General features: G+C 41.3%; 1 protein-coding gene across 2 annotated transcripts in view; it reads left to right on the top strand.

Moving 5' to 3' along the window:
• Window positions 1-9,065: 9,065 nt before the first annotated feature.
• The window catches only part of BBS2 (Bardet-Biedl syndrome 2), a 38,131-nt gene continuing 24,515 nt past the window's right edge, over window positions 9,066-22,681 (top strand). The window contains exons 1-5 of one of the 2 annotated variants that reach the window (XM_026714340.2): window positions 9,066-9,521; window positions 11,111-11,338; window positions 15,560-15,685; window positions 16,904-16,966; window positions 18,693-18,770. In XM_026714340.2, coding sequence (XP_026570125.2) covers window positions 9,201-9,521; window positions 11,111-11,338; window positions 15,560-15,685; window positions 16,904-16,966; window positions 18,693-18,770 — 816 coding nt within the window. In that variant the 5' untranslated portion in view covers window positions 9,066-9,200. The remainder of the gene's footprint in view (window positions 9,522-11,110; window positions 11,339-15,559; window positions 15,686-16,903; window positions 16,967-18,692; window positions 18,771-22,681) is intronic. The other variant, XM_087940500.1, reaches the window with a different exon arrangement.

Here is a 22,681-nt window from a genome sequence, read left to right as displayed (position 1 = left end):
GCAGAAGAAAGTTTGTCAAGGGCCTCCATTAACTATCACAATTTGTAATAAAGCAACTCTGTGTTTGGGCTTGTCTGAAAGATGAAAGGGCATTTTTCACCTTTGATCTCAGCTGGCAACTTTTGTAAACAAGAATAGAAAGTACATCAATAGAACAAGACCTGGGAAGCGAAATTCTCACGTCATGAGATAGAAACCAAGGTGACATCTGAAGGCACCTTCCAACCAAACGTTTACACCTTAGTCCCTCAGGATGCCAAAATAAGATGCTTCTTTTTAAAACAATGCAAACTAAGGATGAACATAGCACAGCACAGCAGCACAATTGTGAAGGAACTGACTAACGTCAAGGACAGCAGTGAAAGAGTTTTAAGGCATGTTGGTTAGGGGAGTAAAAAATATGGTGACCTCCCCCTTCTTTTGATGTGCTAAGCATTTTGCTTAATGGTTAATCCAGGGCTGGTTGAAAGGATGTTTAGTTGACAGAAGGAAGCCAGATTTAATCAAATATTCCATCTTGGGGCCACCGTGTCCTTGATCCTGAAGGCAGTTGGCAGGAGATGCCAAGGAAACCATCTGAAGAACACATGAAGTTAAATGAGTTGAGATTTGTGAGCCATTGTTAAAAGATTTAGTGTCTTGAGAAGCGGGGCAGGTCGAACTATATCACCAAATCCTATTGGGTCAAGGACAAAGAGTAATGGTGCCTAATCCATTTAGTAGTAATCATTCCAAAAGGATCATCAGTTGGACTGGTAACTGGATCGGACAGAACTTCTCACACAGTTGGCTAAATTTTAGGGTCATCTAATTTTTTGTTTGGGGCATTTTAGGATCCAGCACCCATTAAGCCAGAGTTTACTGAATTTCCTGGGCTTGTGCAATGCAATGAATTATAAATTTACCATGCTGGTGGGTTTCATGCAAAAAAGAAAACTAGACAACCACATTTGAGTCTAACAGGTTATAATTCCCTCTCTGTGGAGTCCTTGGTGCTCTCTGAACAGGGTGATTTTCTTGCAGACATTTCATTACCCAACTAGGTAACGTCATCAGTACTAAAGGGAACAGAGTTTGCTCTCTATTTATGCTAGTTGCTTGCCCTGTCAGTGTTGGTGGGAGTGTTGTTTTCTTCTTGATAGTTCCTTGCTTAGGCTGTTGTTTGCCATTTGATTGTCTGAGTTGGTAGTTCCTTGATTGGAGTATTGTTCACTTCTTGGTTGTTGGTCTAGTATTAATCTTGGTGTTTATCTGAGCTTAGCTAGATGCTATAGTTCCTAATTCCTCCTTTCTTCTTTCATCTTGGGGGTGCGCCCTAGATGAATTGAATTTCAGATAAATTCCAGTGTGCATTGATAACACATCAAGGCAAGAAGGGGGAAACCCAAATGTTCTCCCTGAAGCATAGTTTTCTGCTCAGGCTGAGCACCTCACAGTAAAAACGACAAATTCTTATTACGTGAAATATATATATATATATATATATATTTGTTTTCTTAAGTTTTCATGGGTACTTACATATATGGTATTCAGCTTTGTTCGGGTATTTTCCCACGTCATTATAGTTGTGCTTTTAAAGTTGTAGCAACGTTTTGGCAGAATCTCATCTGCCATCATCAGGCTTCTGTATAGTGTTCGTCTATATAGACGAACTCAATACAAAAGCCTGATGATGGCAATTAGAATAGAGTAGAATTAGAATAGAATAGAATAGAATTAGAATAGAATAGAATTAGAATAGAATTAGAATAGAATAGAATAGAATTAGAATAGAATTAGAATAGAAATAGAATAGAATAGAATAGAATAGAATAGAATAGAGCAGAGTAGAATGTAGAGGAGAATATAGAATAGAATAGAATAGAATAGAATAACTTTATTTAAGCTTTGAATGTACGCTAACTGGCATACATTAAAAATGAAATTTCGTTGCATACAGCTCTTAAAGGGTCACCACCTCCAATTTTACACTACATAAACATGACAAGATAAATAAATAAATGCAAAATTATGTATATACCCACATATATTACAAGATGCAGAGAAACAGCGCAGTCTAGATGGATGCAAGTTTCTGGTGAGAAAAATGAATCTTGTGAGTTTACCAGGCGGATGGTATAAGGGAACAAAAGCTGTTCCGGAATCTGTTAGGTTGGATCTCTCCTTGATAAGTTACTATCCATTGTTTGTTTCTTGTCCTGCTTCTTCTTTTTGGCGGACCCTTAAATATTGGAAGACCGCTATAAGGTCACCCCCCTAACCCTTCTTTTCATTAGACTAGGCCTACCCAATTCCTGCAATTGTTCTGTGTTTTAGCTCCTGGGAAGAACGTTGTTCCTGGGAAGAGACTGTGAACCAACACTTGGCCTTCTCAGAACTTCCATCTTGGTGTTAAGGTCCTTGTGGTTTCATGAGCCATTTCTTCGAGATTATTGGTCTCTGTCAGGCGAGGAGAACCGAAACCCACAAAACCTCTTTCTTCTGAGTAATATCTGCCCCGGGGTTGCCAAACCTTGGAGAACAGGAGATTGATATTGCATTTTTTTGCTGCTTGGTAATCTTCTGAATTAGAGACAAGCTTTTGAGTGCCAACAAAATAAAAAGCTTGTAGTACTAAGCAGATGCTTGTCTGTGCTTGTAAGATCCAGACACTTGTATCAAGAAGAAGAAGCAAAATCAAGATACAATGTGGAATAAACCCTGGAAAGGGACACCGTTTCAGAACACAGAGAACTTGGTTACTGCATTCATAGACTCATTTTCTTCCCTCCTACAAGCCAGGGAAACCTAAAACAACCAAAGAGGTGGAGATTACCCTCCATGCGGCATCACAGTAATCTTAACTGAGATTAAAAATAATCAAGTTGAGCTTGTTATGCACAAATGGAGGCAAGTAGATCTTTAACTAACCAGGTTAAACATGTTGGGCCACTTTATGGATAACACAAGTAAGGTGAAGGTTATGTTAAAAACTTTTTTATTAGTTTATTGAAGTATAAAATACAAAGGAAAAAAAAACATGAAAAAGCAAGCAGAGAGGAAGGGAAAAGAAGGGGTATAGTGTAATTGTAGAAAAAAAGAAAAAGGCACCAAATTCTGACTCTCTTTGGCACAGTCAAAGGTAACAACATTACAACTACAACATTTTGCTTTTACACAACAGTATGAACAAGCCATTTCTACAACAATAAGCCTGTCCAGTTTACAAAAACAGAATCAAAATTTCATTTTTTTTTCTCATTATAAACACAAAATCCAAAAGCAATTTTGAACTAGAGACAAAATTAAATATAATCTCTTATTTGGATAAAAGAAACATTTTAACCACCTCAGCTTCCTGTGCTGTGGGGAATAATTTATCGTTCATTCTCCTATTTTCAAATCTAATCCATAATATTTTACCAACTTTAAGATATTGTTCAGCATTAAGGTGAAGGTTTTGACACAGAATCATCTTTTCATAGACACCAAAGGAAAACACAGTGCATTATTTCCTTCCATAATTAGATCTCCCTTTTCTTTTAGTCGGAAACCAAACTTTCTCAATCTTGGTGATTTCTAGCAGGATGGATGTCAACTCCCAACTTTTTCAGTAGGCACCTGCCGGCTGGAGAATTCTGGGAATTGAAGTCTCCATTCTGGAGGCTGCCCTGTTTGGGATAACACTGCAGTCCTTGTCCTACACCCACAAATTGAGCCCCAAATTTATGTTGCTAAGTGAGAAATATGTTAAGCGAATTAAGTCCCATTTTACGACTTTTCTTGCTATGTTTGTTAAGTCAACCACTGCAGCTGTTAAATCGGTGACACGGTTCTTAAGTGAATCTGGCTTTCCCATTGCATTTGCTTGTCAGAAGGTTGCAAAAGGGGACCCCGCGACACTGCAGCCGTCATAAATATGAATCAGTTGCCAAGCATCTGAATTTTGATCATGGGGATGCTGCAATGGTCATGTGTGTGAAAAATGGCCATAAGTCACTTTTTTCAGTGCTGTTGTAACTTTGAATGGGAACTTTCAAAGGTAAACAAATTGTTGTAAGTCAAGGACTACCTTTAATCAATTTTATACATGTACACTGACACCAAGATTAATTCCAGTGTGCGTCCATATATTTGTGTGTCCCCATTTTGTATCAGTAGCTCTAACCAATTCGGGTACTGAATGAGAGGAGAATGATGCTTGTTTTAATCCCAAAACTTTCCAAATGGTTCAGTTTTCTGGGTCTGTACAAGACATGGAGGCACACACCTTAAGTCAGTGTGCATATGTGTATGCGTGTGTCTGTGGGAGAGACAGATTAAAGAAAATTATGAAGCTTAGCATTTAATATGAATGCAACCACAAGGTTTAATAACATCTGTCTGAGTGCAGTATCTGATCACCTAGCCAATTCCCTCCCTATTTGCAACGTTGGCATTGTGCTTTGTGTAAGAATTAAGTCAATCACATCTAAGGATGATTGGCAAGACACCAGTTTCTCATGCCAGTTATGTCAGTCCATCCTGCCCGACCGAATGTCCCCCGCCCTCCCATCAATACTGAAAATTGATGTCTGATCACGGGAAGATAAATGGTCTACGAGGCTATGATTTTACAAGCTTCTGCAAATGCAGCTCTGTTCAAATTGCCTTTTATTTGTGCCGCTCTTCTTCCGGGCATGGACTGAGAGGAAAAACACAACATTTCTGTTTTGTGCATGATTTTCATTTCTTAGATGGATTTCAGCTTCGTGCTCCTGCAAAAAAGAGGCTGTCTATCCTGATGAAGTGCTAGAGGTCACATTTTCACAGGACGTGAAAATCTCAACAATCCTGTTTTAAGCACCACAAATAAGCATCTCTTGTCTGGTATCTTTATAGGTATCCATGATGAGTAGTCCTCAACTTACAGCAGTTCATTTAGTGACCGTTCAAAGTAAGAATGGCACTGCAAAAGGGGACTTATGGGCGTTTTTTACACTTATGACCCTTGCAAGCATTCCCGTGGCCACGTGATCCAAATTTAGATGCTTCTTAACAGACTCATCTTTATGACGATTGCAGTGTCATGGGGTCACCTTTTGAGACCATCTGACAAGCAAAGTCAATAGTATTATTAACTTTAGTGATTCACTTAACAATTGCGGCACAAAAGGTCGTAAAATGGGACAAAATTCATTTCACGAAAGTTTCACTTAGCAACAAAATTTGGGGGCTTCATTGTGGACGTAAGTTGAGGACTGCCTGTACTTTGTGGATGTGACCAAGAAAGGAAAACAGGAACACTAATCAGAGTATATTGTATTGTCCTCTAGAGTTGCAGCCCCATCCTGGAGGTCTAAAATTACTTTCTCTAAAAACGGGAGAAAAGCTACTGAAACACGAAGTTCTTCTGCAGAGTTTGATAGTTTTTTTTTATTAAACCCTTTGGCTGGGTTTGGAAATCTGGTTGGTAAAGAAACCAAATGCTGGTAAACATGTGGATAAGGGCGAAAAGCCATCCTTTTTAATGGGGAATCTACAACGTTGTATTGCAGACATTGTGGTCTTGTCACATCTGAATCAGACACCACACTGGGAAGGCAGATTGGACACCACTCCCTACAGAATAAGACAGAGGGGACCTTAGAGGTCTTCTAGTCCAACGCCCTGCTCAAGCAGGAGTCCTATACTAGTCCAAAGCTCCAGTGTTGGAGCACCCACAACTTCTGCAAGCAAGTTGTTCCAATGATTAATTGTTCTGTCAGGAAATTCCTCCTTAGTTTTAGGTTGTTTCTCTCCTTGATTAGTTTCCATCAATTGCTTCTTGTCCTGCCTTCTGGTCCAGCTATGCTTATTGGTTGCAATTTAATAGTAAATATTATTATTATTAGTATTATTTCATTTTAGCTGTTGTCTTTGGGAAGAGCTCATAGTACAGGTGAAACTCAAAAAATCAGAATACCACGCAAAAGTTCATTTATTTCAGTAATGCAACTTAAAAGGTGAAACTAATGTATGAGATAGACTCATTACATGCAAAGCAAGATAGTTCAAGCCGTGATTTGTCATAATTGAGATGATTATGGCTTACGGCTCATGAAAACCCCAAATCCACTCTCAGAAAATTAGAATATGGTGAAAAGGTTCAATGTTCTAGGCTCCAAGTGTTCCACTCTAATCAGCTAATTAAGCCATAACACCTGCAAGGGGTTCTTGAGCCTTTAAATGGTCTCTCAGTCTGGTTCAGTAGGAATCACAATCATGGGAAAGACTGCTGACCTGACAGTTGTGCAGAAAACCATCATTGACACCCTCCATAAGGAGGGAAAGCCTCAAAAGGTAATTGCAAAAGAAGTTGGATGTTCCCAAAGTGCTGTATCAAAGCACATTAATAGAAAATTATGTGGAAGGGAAAAGTGTGGAAGAAAAAGGTGCACAAGCAGCAGGGATGACCGCAGCCTGGAGAGGATTGTCGGGAAAAGGCCATTCAAAAGTGTTGGGGACTTTCACAAGGAGTGGACTGAGACTGGAGTCAGTGCATCAAGAGCCACCACACACAGACGGATCCTGGACATGGGCTTCAAATGTCGTATTCCTCTTGTCAAGCCGCTCCTGAACAACAAACGTCAGAAGTGTCTTACCTGGGTTAAAGAAAAACAGAACTGGTCTGTTGCTCAGTGGTCTAAAGTCCTCTTTTCTGATGAGACCAACTTTTGCATCTCATTTGGAAACCAAGGACCCGGAGTCTGGAGGAAGAATGGAGACACACATACTGCAAGATGCTTGAAGTCCAGTGAAGTTTCCACAGTCTGTGTTGAGCCATGTCATCTGTTGATGTTGGTCCACTGTGCTTCATTAAATCCAGGGTCAACGCAGCTGTCTACCAGGAGATTTTGGAGCACTTCATGCTTCCTTCCGCAGATGAGCCTTATTGAGATGCTGACTTCATTTTCCAGCAGGACTTGGCACCTGCCCACACTGCCAAAAGCACCAAAACCTGGTTCAATGACCGTAGGATTACTGTGCTTGATTGGCCAGCAAACTCGCCTGACTTGAACCCCATAGAGAATCTACGGGGCATTGCCAAGAGAAAGATGAGAGACATGAGACCAAACAATGCAGAAGAGCTGAAGGCCGCTATTGAAGCATCCTGATCTTCCATAACATCTCAGCAGTGCCACAGGCTGATAGCTTCCATGCCACGCCACATTGAGGCAGTAATTGCTGCAAAAGAGGCCCACACCAAGTACTGAGTACATATGCATGCTTATACTTTTCAGAGATCCGATATTGTTCTATGTACAATCCTTGTTTTATTGATTGCATGTAATATTCTAATTTTCTGAGATTGTGGATTTGGGGTTTACATGAGCTGTAAGCCATAATCATCGCAATTATGACACATCACAGCTTGAACTATCTTGCTTTGCATGTAATGAGTCTATCTCATATATTAGTTTCACCTTTTAAGTTGCATTACTGAAATAAATGAACTTTTGCACGATATTCTAATTTTTCACCTGTACTTGATTACTCTTCAAAGGTGGCCAGCTTTATACTTGTAAATTCTGATATACTTTCATGTTTCCTTTGTGTGAAAAGACATTTAATACACACGTATATGCTATAAGACTGTCACATAGCGTATTAGATCATACTAAAATATTAGGACAATCATGACAATAATTATGGATTACAGAGTCAGAGAAAGCAGCATCTAAATTACAATATGTAATAATAGTAATTTGTATTATGGTTACAAGCCTGTGTTTATTTGTTTGACTACAAAAAGGCATTTTTTTTGGAAGAGGAATGGAATATCTTATCACTTTGGGAGGGAAGGAACCCCTGAAGGTATATTTCCTGTAGGAATTGTTGTACAGTAGTAGAACAAGAAATGTGACTATACCAAAGCTAGTGAAACTAGCAGTTGTGTTGTTTGGTTTCCTGTGAAATCTCTTATCATCTGGGGAAAAAAAAGATGACGAAGAGGCTTTTCTAAAAGGAATCAAACTAAAGTAAGTTTGAGGAAAAGTACCCATTGAAGATACTGAATATCCCATCCCGAGAATCTTTACTTATTGATGATGCTGTGTTGCAGTTCAAAAGCATTTGATAATGGGTCCTGTATTTTTTGTGGGGGTGAGACAAAATTGTACTTTTTATTGTCTCATGCCCAGATTCACCTTCAGTGAGATGGGAGGCGAAAGAAATTTGGCCAACAAATAAATATTTCCCCCTTTTTCTCTTCTCTAGAGTATTGTTTCTCAATCATGGCAATTTTAAGATATGTGGACTCCAACTCCTAGAATTCCCCAACCAACGTGGCTGGCAAAAGTCTTCTGGGAATCTAGGCTGCTCTCAGATGTCTAGTGAATTCTGTGAGTTGAAGTCCACACATCTTAAAATACCCAAGTCTGAGAAACATTGCATCAGAGGCTGTTTATCAAAAGAAAACGATCTTGGTGTAGGGTTAGCCTTCAGCTTTAGGATTTCATGTGATCTCCCATCAGCCTGATGCTGCTATTCTCATCTGCTAAATCTTTTGATACCCTTGAGTTGCATGTAAGTATGCCAATAGTACAGCTTTTGAAAGTAACCGGTCAGGATTGGCCATGTTTGCTTTTCTTAATCTGTTTTACAGCCCTTCCATCCAAGCATCCTGTAAACTCTAAATCAGAGCTAGTTGAATCCGATGGAGGGGTGTCTTGGAGGTCCTCAGGCGTGCAATATCACAACTTTCTGGGCAGCAGCACAAAAATAGTTTATTTATTATCTTCTGGGAAATAGCACCCTAGACTCGTAGGATTTCCTGGTGGTGCTCCATCCGAGCCCAAACCAGATCTAGCCCTGCTCAGCAATTTCAAACTCAGCTGCAGGGCAGCACAAACTCTGCTGACAACAGCACAAATGCTTTGTCTTGGCACTGCAATAGGTGCATGCATAGAGTGGTTAGCCCTCCTTTTTGAGCAGGATTTCTGTGTGGCCTCCCATCCCAGCAGCCCCTTGCCAATCACGACGTTGCTCCCTGCAGAGAAAGCAACTTCAATCGGTGCTTTCCAAAACACAGAATCCAAACCAGGCCCAACTAACGTCTCTGCCTTAGGAATCCTGAACTCTTTTAATATGGAAGGGCGGAAGAGGCTGAATCCACCTCCATCTTCCCTTGGCCCCGATGCGGGCGCCGCCCTGGCCGCTCCCGGACTACAACTCCCATCCTCCTCGGCCGGCTGGAGGTAATGGGAGTAGTATTTCGGGAAGAGAAAGGCGGCGGCGGGGAGGTTTTATTACTTCAGCGCCCGCGAGAGAGGCTGCTTTCCTCCGCCTCTTCCACGCAGGCCCGGCTTGCGGCCTGCTGCGGTTTCCATAGCAACGGATCCTTCCCTCGCTTCGCGGGCCGCCCGGAGAGGCCCAGGCCGGCCTCCGACGACTCTGCTGCCGCCATGCTCGTGCCGGTCTTCAGCCTGAAGCTCAACCACAAAATCCTGCCCCGCTGCGTGGCGCTGGGAAGGTACGACGGGACCCACCCGTGCCTGACAGCGGCCACGCAAGCCGGCAAGGTAGCCTGACTCTACCCGGGGACCTGGAGCGCATGGGAGGGGGGAGGGGTCCCCGGCCTTGGACGGCCGCCCTCCGCCCCACTTTGCAGCCCAGCAGACGCTTCCTGGGCGTGTCGACCTGGGGTTGGTAGTAATTCCCCCGCCTGTGTTTGTACTGACCTATTTATTCCTGACTCGATAAATATAAATCCTAGGTTTATGCAGATTACAGTGCACATTTTATAGAAGACATATTTGCATTTTATAATTTGCACGCCAAAACAATCAGATACAAAGACAGATCCCCCCCCACCCCAATGCTATCATTGTGTTAATCTACTAATTCCCACAACACTGTCTGCCCTGGGGTGTCAAACCATCTAGTAGGGCTGTTATTGCTTATTATCCTTCTCATCTGTCCTATTATCTATTTCCTTAGATTCTTAATGACTATCACTTCTTGTATCTCATGATTTATGTTGATTGCTTTTATTTAGTATCCTATTATGATATCTGTTGATTGCTTTAGTATCCTACTACTGTCACTGAGTGTTGAATCTGTGATTTACGATGGTTGTATTTTATGATTATGATTGTCACTTGTTGCTTGGACGTACAGTGAGAGCTTATGCACCGGAGACAAATTCCTTGTGTGTGTTCAGTCATACTTGGCCAATGAAGAGTTCTGTTCTATTCTATATTCCCATACGCATCCCTAAAATTTATTGGCTGCCCATCTTACTATAGGGTAACTGGGTGGTTTACAGTTACATATACAGTGAAAACAAAAAAAGTTATGCTCCATTCCTATTCTATAAAATGGATGGGAGATGTGGGATGTAGTGAGCATTCTCCAATTATAACCAGTTTCAGTTTGATGTATGTATGTATGTATGTATGTATGTATGTATGTATGTATGTATGTATAGAGGGTCAGTGGGCAATGCACCTTCTGACCCTTTTCCATGGGTGTGATGCATGCAACATGCATTTGAAAGGGGCAGAGTTTTGATTGGTTGCACCTTCCATTTTGGCCTGTTTCTGGCAGAAGCCTCTGGTCCTCATATTACCTGCATATTTGTTGCTTATGTTGACAAATGATGATATATGTTATCTATGACAATGGGGACAATCAGTGGATCGGCTTGCCTGTAGAAGTTGTGGATGCTCCATCTCTGGAGGTTTTCAAGAAAAGATTGAACAGCCATTTGTCTAGGACGGTATAGGGTCTTCTGGTTGATCAGGGGTTGAACTAGAAGACCTTCAAGATCCCTTCCAACTCTGTGGAACTGTGTATCTACCATGGAGATGATGCCCTAAGAGATGGACGCTATTCCTCAAAGAGAAGTTATCTACTGAATTCTCCTTTGAACTGCTACCAAATCTTTTCCTCCCTGAGGATGAAGCCTATAGTTTCTGGTTGTCCTCCTTCAGAGGACTTCTATCTCTCAAGGGTAAGCAGATTGCTACTCAGACACTATCACCTGGGGATACCCGATATGTAGGAATACTTTGGATTGGAGACTATATTATTTTGGAACTATTGTGACCTGCAGAACTCATAATGAAAGAATTTGTATTGCTGCTAATGCTTTGTTTAATACCGACAGGTTTTTATTCACAATCCTCATGGACGTGGCCAGCATACAAATACAAACCGCTTGGCACTAAGTACCCAAGATGCTGATATTTCTTTGCTGAACATCAATGAAGCCGTCAGTTGTTTGACTGCAGGGTTGTTGAACCCTGAACTTGGCTGTGATTCCCTCCTGGTTGGCACGCGGACCAGTTTGTTGGCCTATGATGTACACAACAATGCTGATTTGTTTTATGCTGGGGTGAGTTCATTTTTTGTTTTGTTTTTCCCCAGGACTACACATCAACAGCTGAATTTTTAAATTATTATGGTGCTCGAATACACCATCATTGAATTTTATTTTAAATTTACCTTCTTTCCATTTCACTTATTTGTATACGGGGAAAAAGATGATAAACTTTGCAGAAAATGTGGAGGCTTCATAGAGGCTTCCATCATTAACTATTGGTGAAAGGATGTCTGGATGGTGTAATTTAAATCAATGAAATGTTAACACGCTTTCTCTGTCTCACCCAACATCATCCTGAAATCTTTTCCCCAATGTGGGGACACATTTGTAAACATGGACTTCATTCTTGAAAGCTACCTTCTTAAATGAGAACGCATCTTTACCTCAAGATTCCTCATTGTTCATTATAGGAAAGCAGTAAGTCAAGGGCAAACTAATTCAACGAAGACATCCAGCATTGTTGGTTGTTCTACTGAAAAACTTCTGAGAAGTTTCAGAATATTGTAGTCTCCTATAAAGCTAGCTTACATACTCTTTTTCAGAATGTATAACTCTCTAGGGTGCTTGGTGCTGTCTGAACTTGATTTTCTGGTTGCAAATGTTTCAATACCCAACTAGGTAATGCCATCAGTGTGAGTATGTTTACTGTAAATATAGTTATCTCTGCCAGCGTTGATGTGGGTGTGGTTTTCTCCTTGGTAGTTCATTGATTAGGGCATTGTTTTCTGATTGCTTGGTGTTAATTCCAATTTAACTGGGTGTTGGCTCTGATCTGTTCAGGTCTTTTTGTTTCCTTCTTTAGATTGTTTTATTATCTTGAATGGTACGTAAATATGATTTATTTATATGTTTTTATTGATAGTTGCTTTGTCTGAATGCCAAGCTTCCAGGAATATCCTAGTGGTTTTGGATTTAGCTTGGTCTGGCAGGGCAAGCCACTGTATAGGAACAGAGAGCAAACCCCACAATCACTTGCCTTGATAATGTTACCTAGTTAGGTAGTGAGATATCTGGAAGCAGACAACCAAACTCAGATTGCACTGTTCAACTCTGAGCTACACATATTCTCTCCTCTGAAACAAACCTACTTAGCAGGAAATGCAAAGTGGGTCCATCATTTGATCATTGCTTAGATATTATTATGAAATGGCTAAATTCTGTAACTTTAATAAAATAGAATTTTGTATTAGAATTAAAGTCTCTATAATACATGGCCTCTTTGCCTGCTTGGAGATGCCCTATGAATAGCAGGAAACTCCTGGTGAATGGATTTTGGTTCTCTTTTAGCCATGTAAATAGATTTTTAGGGCTATTGGAGAACTCAGGACTGAAACACTATATGACAATGTCTTATAGCTCCATCTACAACATATTTGGAAATGTGAGCTTTTCAACACCCAAACCCCTCAACTCAGTAATATTTCTCCCCAAACAAAACATGGCAACATATGTAGTTCTCGGCTTACAACAATTCAGTTAATGACCATTCGAATTTGCAACAGCACTGAAAAAAGTGACTTACGATCGTTTCACACCATTGTAGCATCCCCATGGTTACGTGATCAAAATTTGGCTGCTTGGCAACTGGCCTGTACTTATGAAAGTTGCAGTATCCCAGGGTCATATGACCCCCTTTTGTGACTTTCTGACAAAGTCAAAGAGAGAAAGTAAGATTCGTTTAACAGCCGTGTTATTAGCTTAACCATTGCAGTGGTTCCCTTAACAAATGTCTTGTTTAGGAGCGGAAATTTTGGGCTCAATTGGTTGTACGTCAAGGACTATCTGTAGCCGTGTTTTCCACTAGTCTGAATACAGTCGAGAGATCAGAAATGATGCCTGATTTACATAGTGAAAAGTCAATGACAGTTTTCCGCTGTTTTGTGGTGAAACAGGTACTATTGTTGTTTTCTTGGCTTAAGGGAGTCATCATTTTTGGGGAGGGTGGGTGTTGAAATAGGAAACAACTAACGTGCCTCAAAATCCTACAGATTCAGCTTTTATAGGTGGCTAACTATAATCTAGACGTTAATTATTTTCTTTGAAATTGATTATTTCCTTGTTCTATATGAAAGTTTTCTCTGTGTTTGGAGTAACTAGCAATTCATCTTTGAGGTGTATTTATTATATTCAGTATACCCTAATATGGTATTATTTTAACGGGTCAAAATTCGAAGTGAAATGGTACAGTCCCAAGTTTTTAGGATGCATGCTTTATGTCCCTCCAAAAGCGTTCCAAATTATTTTGGTTGGAATCAGGGAAGTTAGAATTCATTTTTGTCTTTTCATAATATAATGGTACACACCAGCTGGGCTTTAGGCATCATTAGTGGATGACAACTTTAGATCAATGTGGAGTAAGCCTCCGGAAGGCTTTTTTCTGCCTTTGTTTTGTGTTTTAGGCTTTGCCTTGCTCAAAGAGTCATTCAGCATTTGATCCAGGATTGTTTCTTCAAAGGGACAACAGTAATTTTCTATCTTCTTCTATGAAAGAAGTTTTATTCTTTCCGATTTCCTCTCCCATGACAAAATACTGTTTATTTTGACTTGATTAAATGTCTTACCATCAGCCTTGCTAATGGGAGGTTATCAAACTTTTGACCAGTTTTGTAAGATAGTGAAGGTAGAAATGATACATTATGGGGTTCCTCCCCCCCCACCCCCCATGCCTATTTTACAATATTTTTCCCTTTTAAAAGAAATCTTCCAGAGTTATATAGAATATTGCATGTTTAACTTTGCAGATCCAAACCTGAGCATTTCCAGGAGCAGAGCCGGTGATTAACTTCCACACAGAGACTGACTGTTTGTAAGCGATAAGATATTCACGTAATCCTCAACCCTGGGTGTTATGGTTAGCTGGCTGTAGGTGCGGATGGCTGAGGAGAGCGAGGACTCAGATGAGGGGCCAGGACCATTAGGAAGTGGGCTGCTGCCTTCAGAGATTGTGGGGGCTGGCAGCAGCGATGAGGTTCCTGAGGAGCCTGTGCCAACTGCGCATGCGTGCAGGGTTGCTTGCAGGAAAGAGCAGCTGCAGCAGCATGGGCGACTCCGGGAATAAGGCTGCAAGGTAATGGCCCCTCCTTCAAGAAGATAAAAGCCAGCTGTGAAGTGAATGTTCTTTGCAGGAAGCAAAGACATTTTGAAACTCAGCCTCATGGGCATTACAGTATCTCAAGTTGGTATTTGAAGACTCTTGTGTTGTGAAGTATTTCTTATCTGTTATTCTTGGCAGACTAGCACAGTTTTGGTGAAGCTTGTGCTTATTGAAGTTAATTAGTTTGCAGCAGCCTTTTAACCGGGGATTCGTAAGAATCATTAAAAGGTTTCTGTTCACTTTGGTTTGTGTTTGTTTTTTTGGAAAAGGGTTTGGGTCAGAACACCGGGACACTGGAGCCGTCATAAATATGAATCAGTTGCTAAGTGTCCGAATTTTGATCACGTGACCATGGGGATGCTGCGAGAGTTGCAAGTGTGAAAAACAGTCATAAGTCACTTAACTTTCAGTGCCATTGTAGCTTTGAACGGTCACTAAATGAACTGTTGTAACTTGAGGACTACCTGTACTGTGCTAGGTAGAAGGCTTTGGAAAGCTGAATGCGTTTGTTTATTTGCTACACTAATTATGTTGTTATCCATTCCGTTGTGTCTGACTGTTGGCAATTCAATGGGCCAGGTGGTCTCTCCACATCGTCTGATCTTGCACACCTTTTCTGTTCTACGCTCAGGCTGGTGTCAGCTTTGACGGTCTCCAGCCACTTGGTTCTTTGGCGACTTGGTTTCCCCTTCCAAGCATAATTGCTTTCTCCAGTTCATTCCTTTGCATGACATGGCCAAAGTAAGTGCGATGCAGTATCATGACTTTGCTTCCAGTGACATGCCTGGTGTTCTGCGCTCCAGTCCTTGTTCGTTGCTTACCTTTGCTGTCCAAGGAAGGCGCAGGCGCCTTCTCCAACACCACAGCTCAAACGAGTCAATTTTCTTGCTTTTTTAAGGTCCAACTTTCATAGTGTAGCAAATACACTGTGTTATGTTTTTGCTAAACGTAACATGGTATAGCAAAAACGTAGCATAGTGTATTTACTAAGCTATATTATGTTCATCTTTAAAAACATTCTCTGAATTGCTCTAGCTCTAGAAATTGTGGAGAAACGTCTGAATGCTCCAATTTATCTCACACATTTTTCTTGATATCTTTATTTGCAGGTAAATTGATTTCTCTGTTGTTTCCCTCAGGTTCCTGATGGAGCCAACTCCATAGTCGTAGGAACATTGGGAGACATTTCCTCCCCCTTAGCAGTAATTGGCGGGAACTGTTCCTTGCAAGGCTTCAATTATGAAGGGAAAGATCTGTTCTGGACGGTGAGTGTGCATATATTATAGGGTTTTATTTATCTTCCTAACAAAAACTATTATTATTTCCATTTTATAAAGGGAGTGCACTGATCATTTCAAGATTAAACATGGAGTGTTGTGGCTAAAATAACTTGCCAAGGCTTGTGGGATATAGCCAGGCATGATGGAAGGGAAGGTTGCGTCGAGTCTTTTCCTCTCTTGTTTCCTTGAAAATATGACCAACACTGAAAGTAAGTCCTAGCTTGATTTTTTACACGTGTGCCCAAAATAAGCCCTAACCACAAAATAAGCCCTATTCAAGATCCCACCTACTCCAGAATGGACGGGTAAAAATTAAGCTAGGGTGGGGATTGGGGAGTGGAGCTACCCTACTACTTACCTTTGGACAGTTGTAGTCAGGCCTTGCACACCCCGACACCTGCCTTGCCAGCCCATTTCTTCTGCAGCCAGCAAGGCTGGCAAGGCTTTCCTCAAGGCCTCTGGAGCTGATAACAAAGCTCTGGATCGATCCAGAGCTCTGTTTCCGGCTGCAGAGGCCTTCAGGAAAGCCTTGCTGGCCACAGAAGAAGAAGTTCCTGAAGGCCTCTGACAGCGAAAAGGAGGCCGGGGGTGACGCGCTCAAGTGAGGTTAGTCACTGGATGACAATCTCCCAAAATAAGACCTGGTGCCTTTTTTGGTGGCAAAAATTGATATAAGACATTATTTTGGGGAAGACACGGTATCTACTGTATTGCTCCTGATCTTTGGAGCCTTGTGAAGGCCGTTTTCCTTAGGAATTTCTCTGCAGAGCAAGGAGATGAGAGAAAAATTCTCTGAGACGCTTCGAGAGGTTCAGTATTATGTGAGCCACGAGTCTTTTTTTCTGCATGGATCACGTTTTGAAAAGGACACAGATAAAATAATATTTTGCACAGGTCGTCCTCGACTTACAATCCCAATTGAGCCCAACGTTTCTGTTGCTAAATGAAACATTTATTAATCCCACCAACATTGATAAAGCCATTAGAATATATAGTGAGAGCAAACTCCATCCTTTACTAGCGCTGATGATGTTGCCAAGTTTGGTAATGAAATATCTGCAAGAAAGCCACAAAGCTTGGAGTACACCAAAGCTTTTGACGCTGTATGCCAACATACTTAGCATCTTTTAATTTTTTTCTGATGTTACTTCTCTTTTGTCAGACTAAACTAAGAAATATTTTTTTAAAAATATATAATTATAGGTCACTGGTGACAATGTCCAAGCTCTAGCCTTCTGTGACTTTGACGGTGATGGGAAAAAAGAGGTATGTTTTTGGCAAGTGGCATGTGCATGAACTTATATTCCATTGTACCACTGGCACAGGTAGTCCTTGACTTACGACCACCATTGGGCCCAAGATTTCTGTTGCTAAGTAAGACATTTGCTAAGTGAATTTTGCCCCAATTTACCATCTTTCTTGTCACGCTAGTTAAATGAATCACTACGGATGGTAAGCTAGTAACACGGTCATTAAGTGAATCTGGCTTCCCCTTCAACTTTGCTTGTCAGAAGGTTGCAAAAGGGGATCCCGTGACCCCAGGGACACGGCAACCGTCGTTAATACGAGTCAAGTGCCAGGCGGCTAATTTTGATCACATGACCATGCGGATGTTGCAACAGTGTGAAAAATGTCACATTTCTCAGTGCCCGTTATAACTGTGAACGGTGTGTAAGTTGAGATCTACCTGTAGTTCATATTGCATTCGTTGTCTTTTAGACACTTGAGGGATCACAGTACTGTTGGAATGGTTTGGGGTTGAAGACAAGTTTGAAAACACTAATCACCCATATTGGAGCAAGGTGGATTTTTGGAGAAAATCTCAATTAATGCTTTTATATTTTCAACTGAAGAAAATATCCAAGTGTCTAGTCATTAGAAGAAGCTCCCTGAATGGACACCCACGAGGCCTTCTAAGTTCAGTCCAAACACACAGCTTCCTTGGTTTCAGCATGTGCAGTACATCCCTCTTTGCTTTTTAGAGCTAGCACCAGTTCTCTTGGTTCATGTATGTCCCAGGAGACATTCCTTGTCTGGCTAGTTGGGATGAAATGCCCCGAGGGCTTTCCCAGTGCAGTCTCCTCCCAAACCAGGAATGCAAGACGATTTGCTGGAAGGGCCATGCGTGTAAGGACAAAGAACTGATCTCACGTGGCCCCAGGCGAGGGGAGTCGATCCTTTTAATCCCAAACCATATTTTGCATGCCCTAAGTCAGTGTTTCCCAGTCCTGACAACTATGTGGATTTGAACTCCCAGAATTCCCAAGCTAGCATGCTGACTAGGGAATTCTGGGACTCCCAAGTCCACACACCTTAAAATTTCAAGAGTTGAGCAATACTGCCCTAAGTTATATTTACTCTTGGGATGATGTGCAGCTTAGTGATTAAAACTGAAGTTTGATCTAGGGTATACTTCAGCAATAATTGTAGGACTTGAAAAATAGGTCAACCAAGACAGTTTTTCCTGGTTCCTTACACCATAAGTTGGACTGTTCATCTAATCATGAGATAACTTCCTGATCTTATCTACAGCACTTTCTAGAATACAGTATGTCTGTGGAGATTCTCCGTCATGCAGGTCTTAGTTGTCCCAAATATGTTTTTTTAAGAGGCAATTGTTTTTCCTTGAAGATGTTTCAGCTCCTGAACTGAAGAAGTTTCTTGGATGAGGAGTGAAATGTCTTCAAGGAAAAATCAGTTGCCTCTTGAAAAAGCCCCTTTGGGATTTTCTAGAATATATTTTAGTATGCTGCATCGAAGCTATGAGTTGTTGGTCAGCCTTCCTGCGCTGATGCTCTCAAATGTTTTTGGCTTCAACTGCCATCACTCCTAACCATAAACCACTGAGATGTCTAGAAATCAACAAGCCAGATCATGTTAATATTTCTCCTGTTTTGGCAGCTAGAAGAGCAAATTAATGGAAATAAAATATGGTCTGTTAAACGCTTCATGGTTTCCCTCTCTCTCTTTCCCCACCCTCTACCCCAAATAGCTTCTCGTTGGATCTGAGGACTTTGATATTAGGGTTTTTAAAGAAGATGAGATTGTGGCGGAAATGTCTGAGACTGAGGTAAGTGGGGAAAAATTAAACACTAAAATTACGTGATTATTCAGTTTAGTGTGATTCAATTTAGATAGAAAGATTGGAGACATACTGTATAAAGTTTTGGAACCCTTTTGACCATAAAACAGTCTTTAAATAGATGAAAACCACATTTTATCTCTCAGCATATTCGAAAGTTTCCTCTAGGCCTGTAATGCTTTTTTTCCTGGTAGCTGAACTCCTTTTAACAGGTTAATGGAAATTGGATGTGAATCAAATAATTTCATTCAAGAACAAATGAAAGACTTGGAAAGTGGATTCAGGAGAAAGAGATAATAATGGCAGCAGTAATTGATTATTATTATTATTATACACTGGAGTGCGATGTCGCCTTTTCCAGAAGATTCTGTGTCTTCCTCCAGTCTGTTAAGGCTCATTCAAGAGGAAATCTGAAACAGGAATAGAGATAATCCTCAACTTACAATGATTCATTTAGTGACTGCTCAAAGTTACAACGGCACTGGAAAAAATGACTTAATGACCATTTTTCACAGGATCGCTGTAGCATCCCCATAGTCACATATCAAAATTCAGACGCTTGGAAACTGTCTCGTATTTATGACGGTTGCAGTGTCTCGGGGTCACATGATCCTCCTTTTATGACCTTCTGACAAGCAAAATCAAAGGGGAAGCTAGATTCACTTAATAACCAGGTGACTAACATAACCATTGCAGGGATTTACTTAATAACTGTGGCAAAAAAGGTCTTAAAATGAGGCAAAGTTCACCCAACCACTGTTTCACTTAGCAACAGAAATGTTGGGCTCAATTATGGGTGTACCTCGAGGACTACCCATCGCTTTAGTTTTACAGGGGAAACAGATAAAAACTTCAAGCTGAGGAGAGTAAAATTCAGGGAGAAAAATGTCCAGAGTTTGCTATCTTTGTTATGTCAACTAAGGGAATATAAAAATGGTTGTTCTAGGAGGAACAAAATGATTGTCCTTGTTTTAGTGATGAGTCATTATTAATCTTTAGATTTACCACAGTCGACCACTCTAGTGGACTCTGGGCTGCTTACAAAATCTAATGAATAATTGCAAGTATTAAAAAGATAAATAAGGTCGTCCAGACTAAAAGCTACATTAAAACTGAGCACCACAGCACCCCCTCCTCAAGGCATCAACCCCAAGCCTGGGACCAAAGCCAGGCTAGCTTAGAGGTATTAGAGGTAACGCAGCTCCTGGGTTTGCCACAGCTGTCTCAGTGCCCTTCAAGTTTGGTGTGCGAGGAAGGGGTTGACCAGAGATGTGAACTACAAGTCCAGAAGGTAAAGCTTATTAGGGCATGCCCCCAAGTCACAAAGATTGAGAATTAGTTCCTTACCCAAGACGTGCCACTCTGAAATATCATTAATGTTTCATTAATGCAAAGACACCAGTGGGTCAAAAATGAAGAATAGGGCACCACTGTGTTAAGTGTCCTTCTTTGGTGACAGAAACCAAGATCATTTCTAAGATGATATAATGCAGAAAACCCTCACATCAAGAGCTGCCCAAACCCTTCCCTTCCCTTCCCATCATCCGATCGGTCTTTTCCTCATTCACTTTTCCTCCAGTTCTCTATCCCTGCCTTGTAGAGTCCCTTCTTTGTCTTTTGCCATGCAAAATGACCGATGTCCTTGCTTGTTCCCTGCCTCCCCTAAACCGTGCCTTGCAGAGAGACCCTCACAGGAGGATGGATAGACTCAACTGTCTTCCCCACTTTCCCTCTTTCCTCCCTCTTTAGACCACCCAAATCTCCTGCCACCTCTGGTCAGGCAGCATTCTTAGCCTCTGCAAAAGGAAACATCTTGGCGACCACCAGTTGGAGAAACTCTGGTTTAGAACGACAGAGCTCCGTATTTGGGGAGTTGAGGGCTACACTAGATTTTCCATCGCAAGATGGGAAGCATACTCCAAAGAGAGGCAGGGCCAGGCCAACCATTAATTCAGCTTTAACTGAAATGCATTTAAATTTAATTAAAACTAATTGAGATGAATTATGACTGCCGGTGTGCTTATTCATTTCCTTTGTCTGTGGCATTCAGATTTAGTTTGATAGCTACTTCGGAGGGCCTTGTGAGGGCTGCACTAAGGGCTTTTAAGGGCTAGGTATAACCTGGGGCTCCGGGGCTCCAGGTTGGGCATCCTAGGTTTAGGAACACAAACAGGTATTTGTATTCTGCAGGCTTATTCGGTCAGACAGTGCTGTAGCAACACAACACGCTATTCCTCAGACTTAAGTTGCTGCCAGAAAAGCCAGTGCAATAGTTTCAAGATCATGTGAAGTGTTAGTCCCACTGGGTAGACCACACTTGAAATACTGTGTCCAGTTTTGGTCACCACGGTATGTTGAGATTCTAGAAAGAGTGCAGAGAAGAGCAACAAAGATAATAAAGGGTTTGGAGGCTAGTGATGAAGGATTAAGGGGACTGGAGGTTAAACCATACGATGAACAGTTAAGGGAACTAGCTATGTTTAGCTTAATGAAGAGAAGGACTAGGGGTGACAAGTACTAGGCCTTCTAGTACTTGAGCAGCTATCCCAGAGAAGAGGAAGTTAACCGACTCTCCAAAGCACCCGAGGGCAGGGCAAAAAGTAAAGGATGGAAGCTTATCAAGGAGAAATCCAACCTAGAACTAAGGAGACATTTCCTGACAAGGAGAGCAATTAATCAGTGGAACAGGTTGCCTCTAAAGGTTGTAGGTGCTCCGTCACTGGAGGTTTTCAGAAGAGATTGGAATGGAATATTTGCCTGGAATGAATAGCATCCCCTGTTTGAGCAAGGGGTTGAACTAGACCTCCAAGGCCCCTTCCAATTCTGTTCTCTATTCTAGTATAATACAGAGGGAGAGAGGGAGAGGGAGAGAGAGAGAGAGAGAGGGAGAGAGAGAGAGAGAGAGAGAGAGAATGCTTGCAAGGCAGCTCTTACTGTAGTGTCAAAGGAATTTAAACAGTTCTGATTCTGCCACAAACTACTTAGAATGAAGTTGTGGGTTTTGTGTGATTCAAGAAATCTGCTGTGGGGGAAAGTCTGCTTTTGGAAGTGGGATAAAATATTTTAACCCCAAAGCAACTTTAAAAACAGTTAGGAATGTTCCAAGAGTTAACACCGCTATATCGTGGTTGGGGGAAAACATCTCCTAATTTCTACCCAGTGTAACGGGTTAGTAACGATGACCGTTTGGACAAGCAGAAAGCCAAATGCTGAAGAGGCTCTGAAAGAAGTCTTGAATTCCTCGTCTGTAGGCCTGGGCTGGAGAAGGGCCAGATGGCTTCTGCCCAGCGTCCTTGGCAGGGTAGAAGACGCCATTATTTATTGATGTTCATTTTATAGACCAGCCTGTACTAATATAATTGTATAAATTACATGCAAAAATCTAAAAAGCATATATTATGAAAATAAAACTGTAGAGTCCACAGCAAAAAGGAATCCTGATGTAATATATCTCAAGAGTACTAAATATGTAGGGAAAAAATGGGAAACAAAACTGTCTGTTTAGCATTGGAAGGAACATAACAAGGGCCGATGAGTTTCTTTGAGCTGCAATCAAAAGGCCCGTTCTTGGTCTCTTGGACCTTTTGGGGCGCAGACTTGGCAAAGGCCCCCAAGAAGTAGGAATGGGATCTGGAGACATGTTTAAGTCTGTACAAGGAAAACAGGCAGCCTTAAAAATGAAATAGGTAGTCCTCAACATTCAGTGACCATTCAAAGTTACAAGGGTACTGGGAAAAAAAAGTGAATTATGCTTGGGATTTTTGGCAACGGGTGTGTATTTATCATGGTTGCAACATCCCAACATCATGTGATCGCCATTGGGACCTTCTCAGTCAGCTTCGAAATAAGCAAAATAAGTGGGGAAGCTGGATTTACTTAACAACAGTGTGAGCCACTGA

The sequence above is a fragment of the Pseudonaja textilis genome, chromosome 11 (genome assembly GCF_049901715.1).
Source record: "Pseudonaja textilis isolate UNSWEBS1 chromosome 11, rPseTex1.2, whole genome shotgun sequence".
Classification (NCBI taxonomy): Eukaryota; Metazoa; Chordata; class Lepidosauria; order Squamata; family Elapidae; genus Pseudonaja; species Pseudonaja textilis.
The sequence above is the reverse complement of the archived record's forward strand: the minus strand, read 5'-3'. Positions and strand labels throughout refer to the sequence as shown.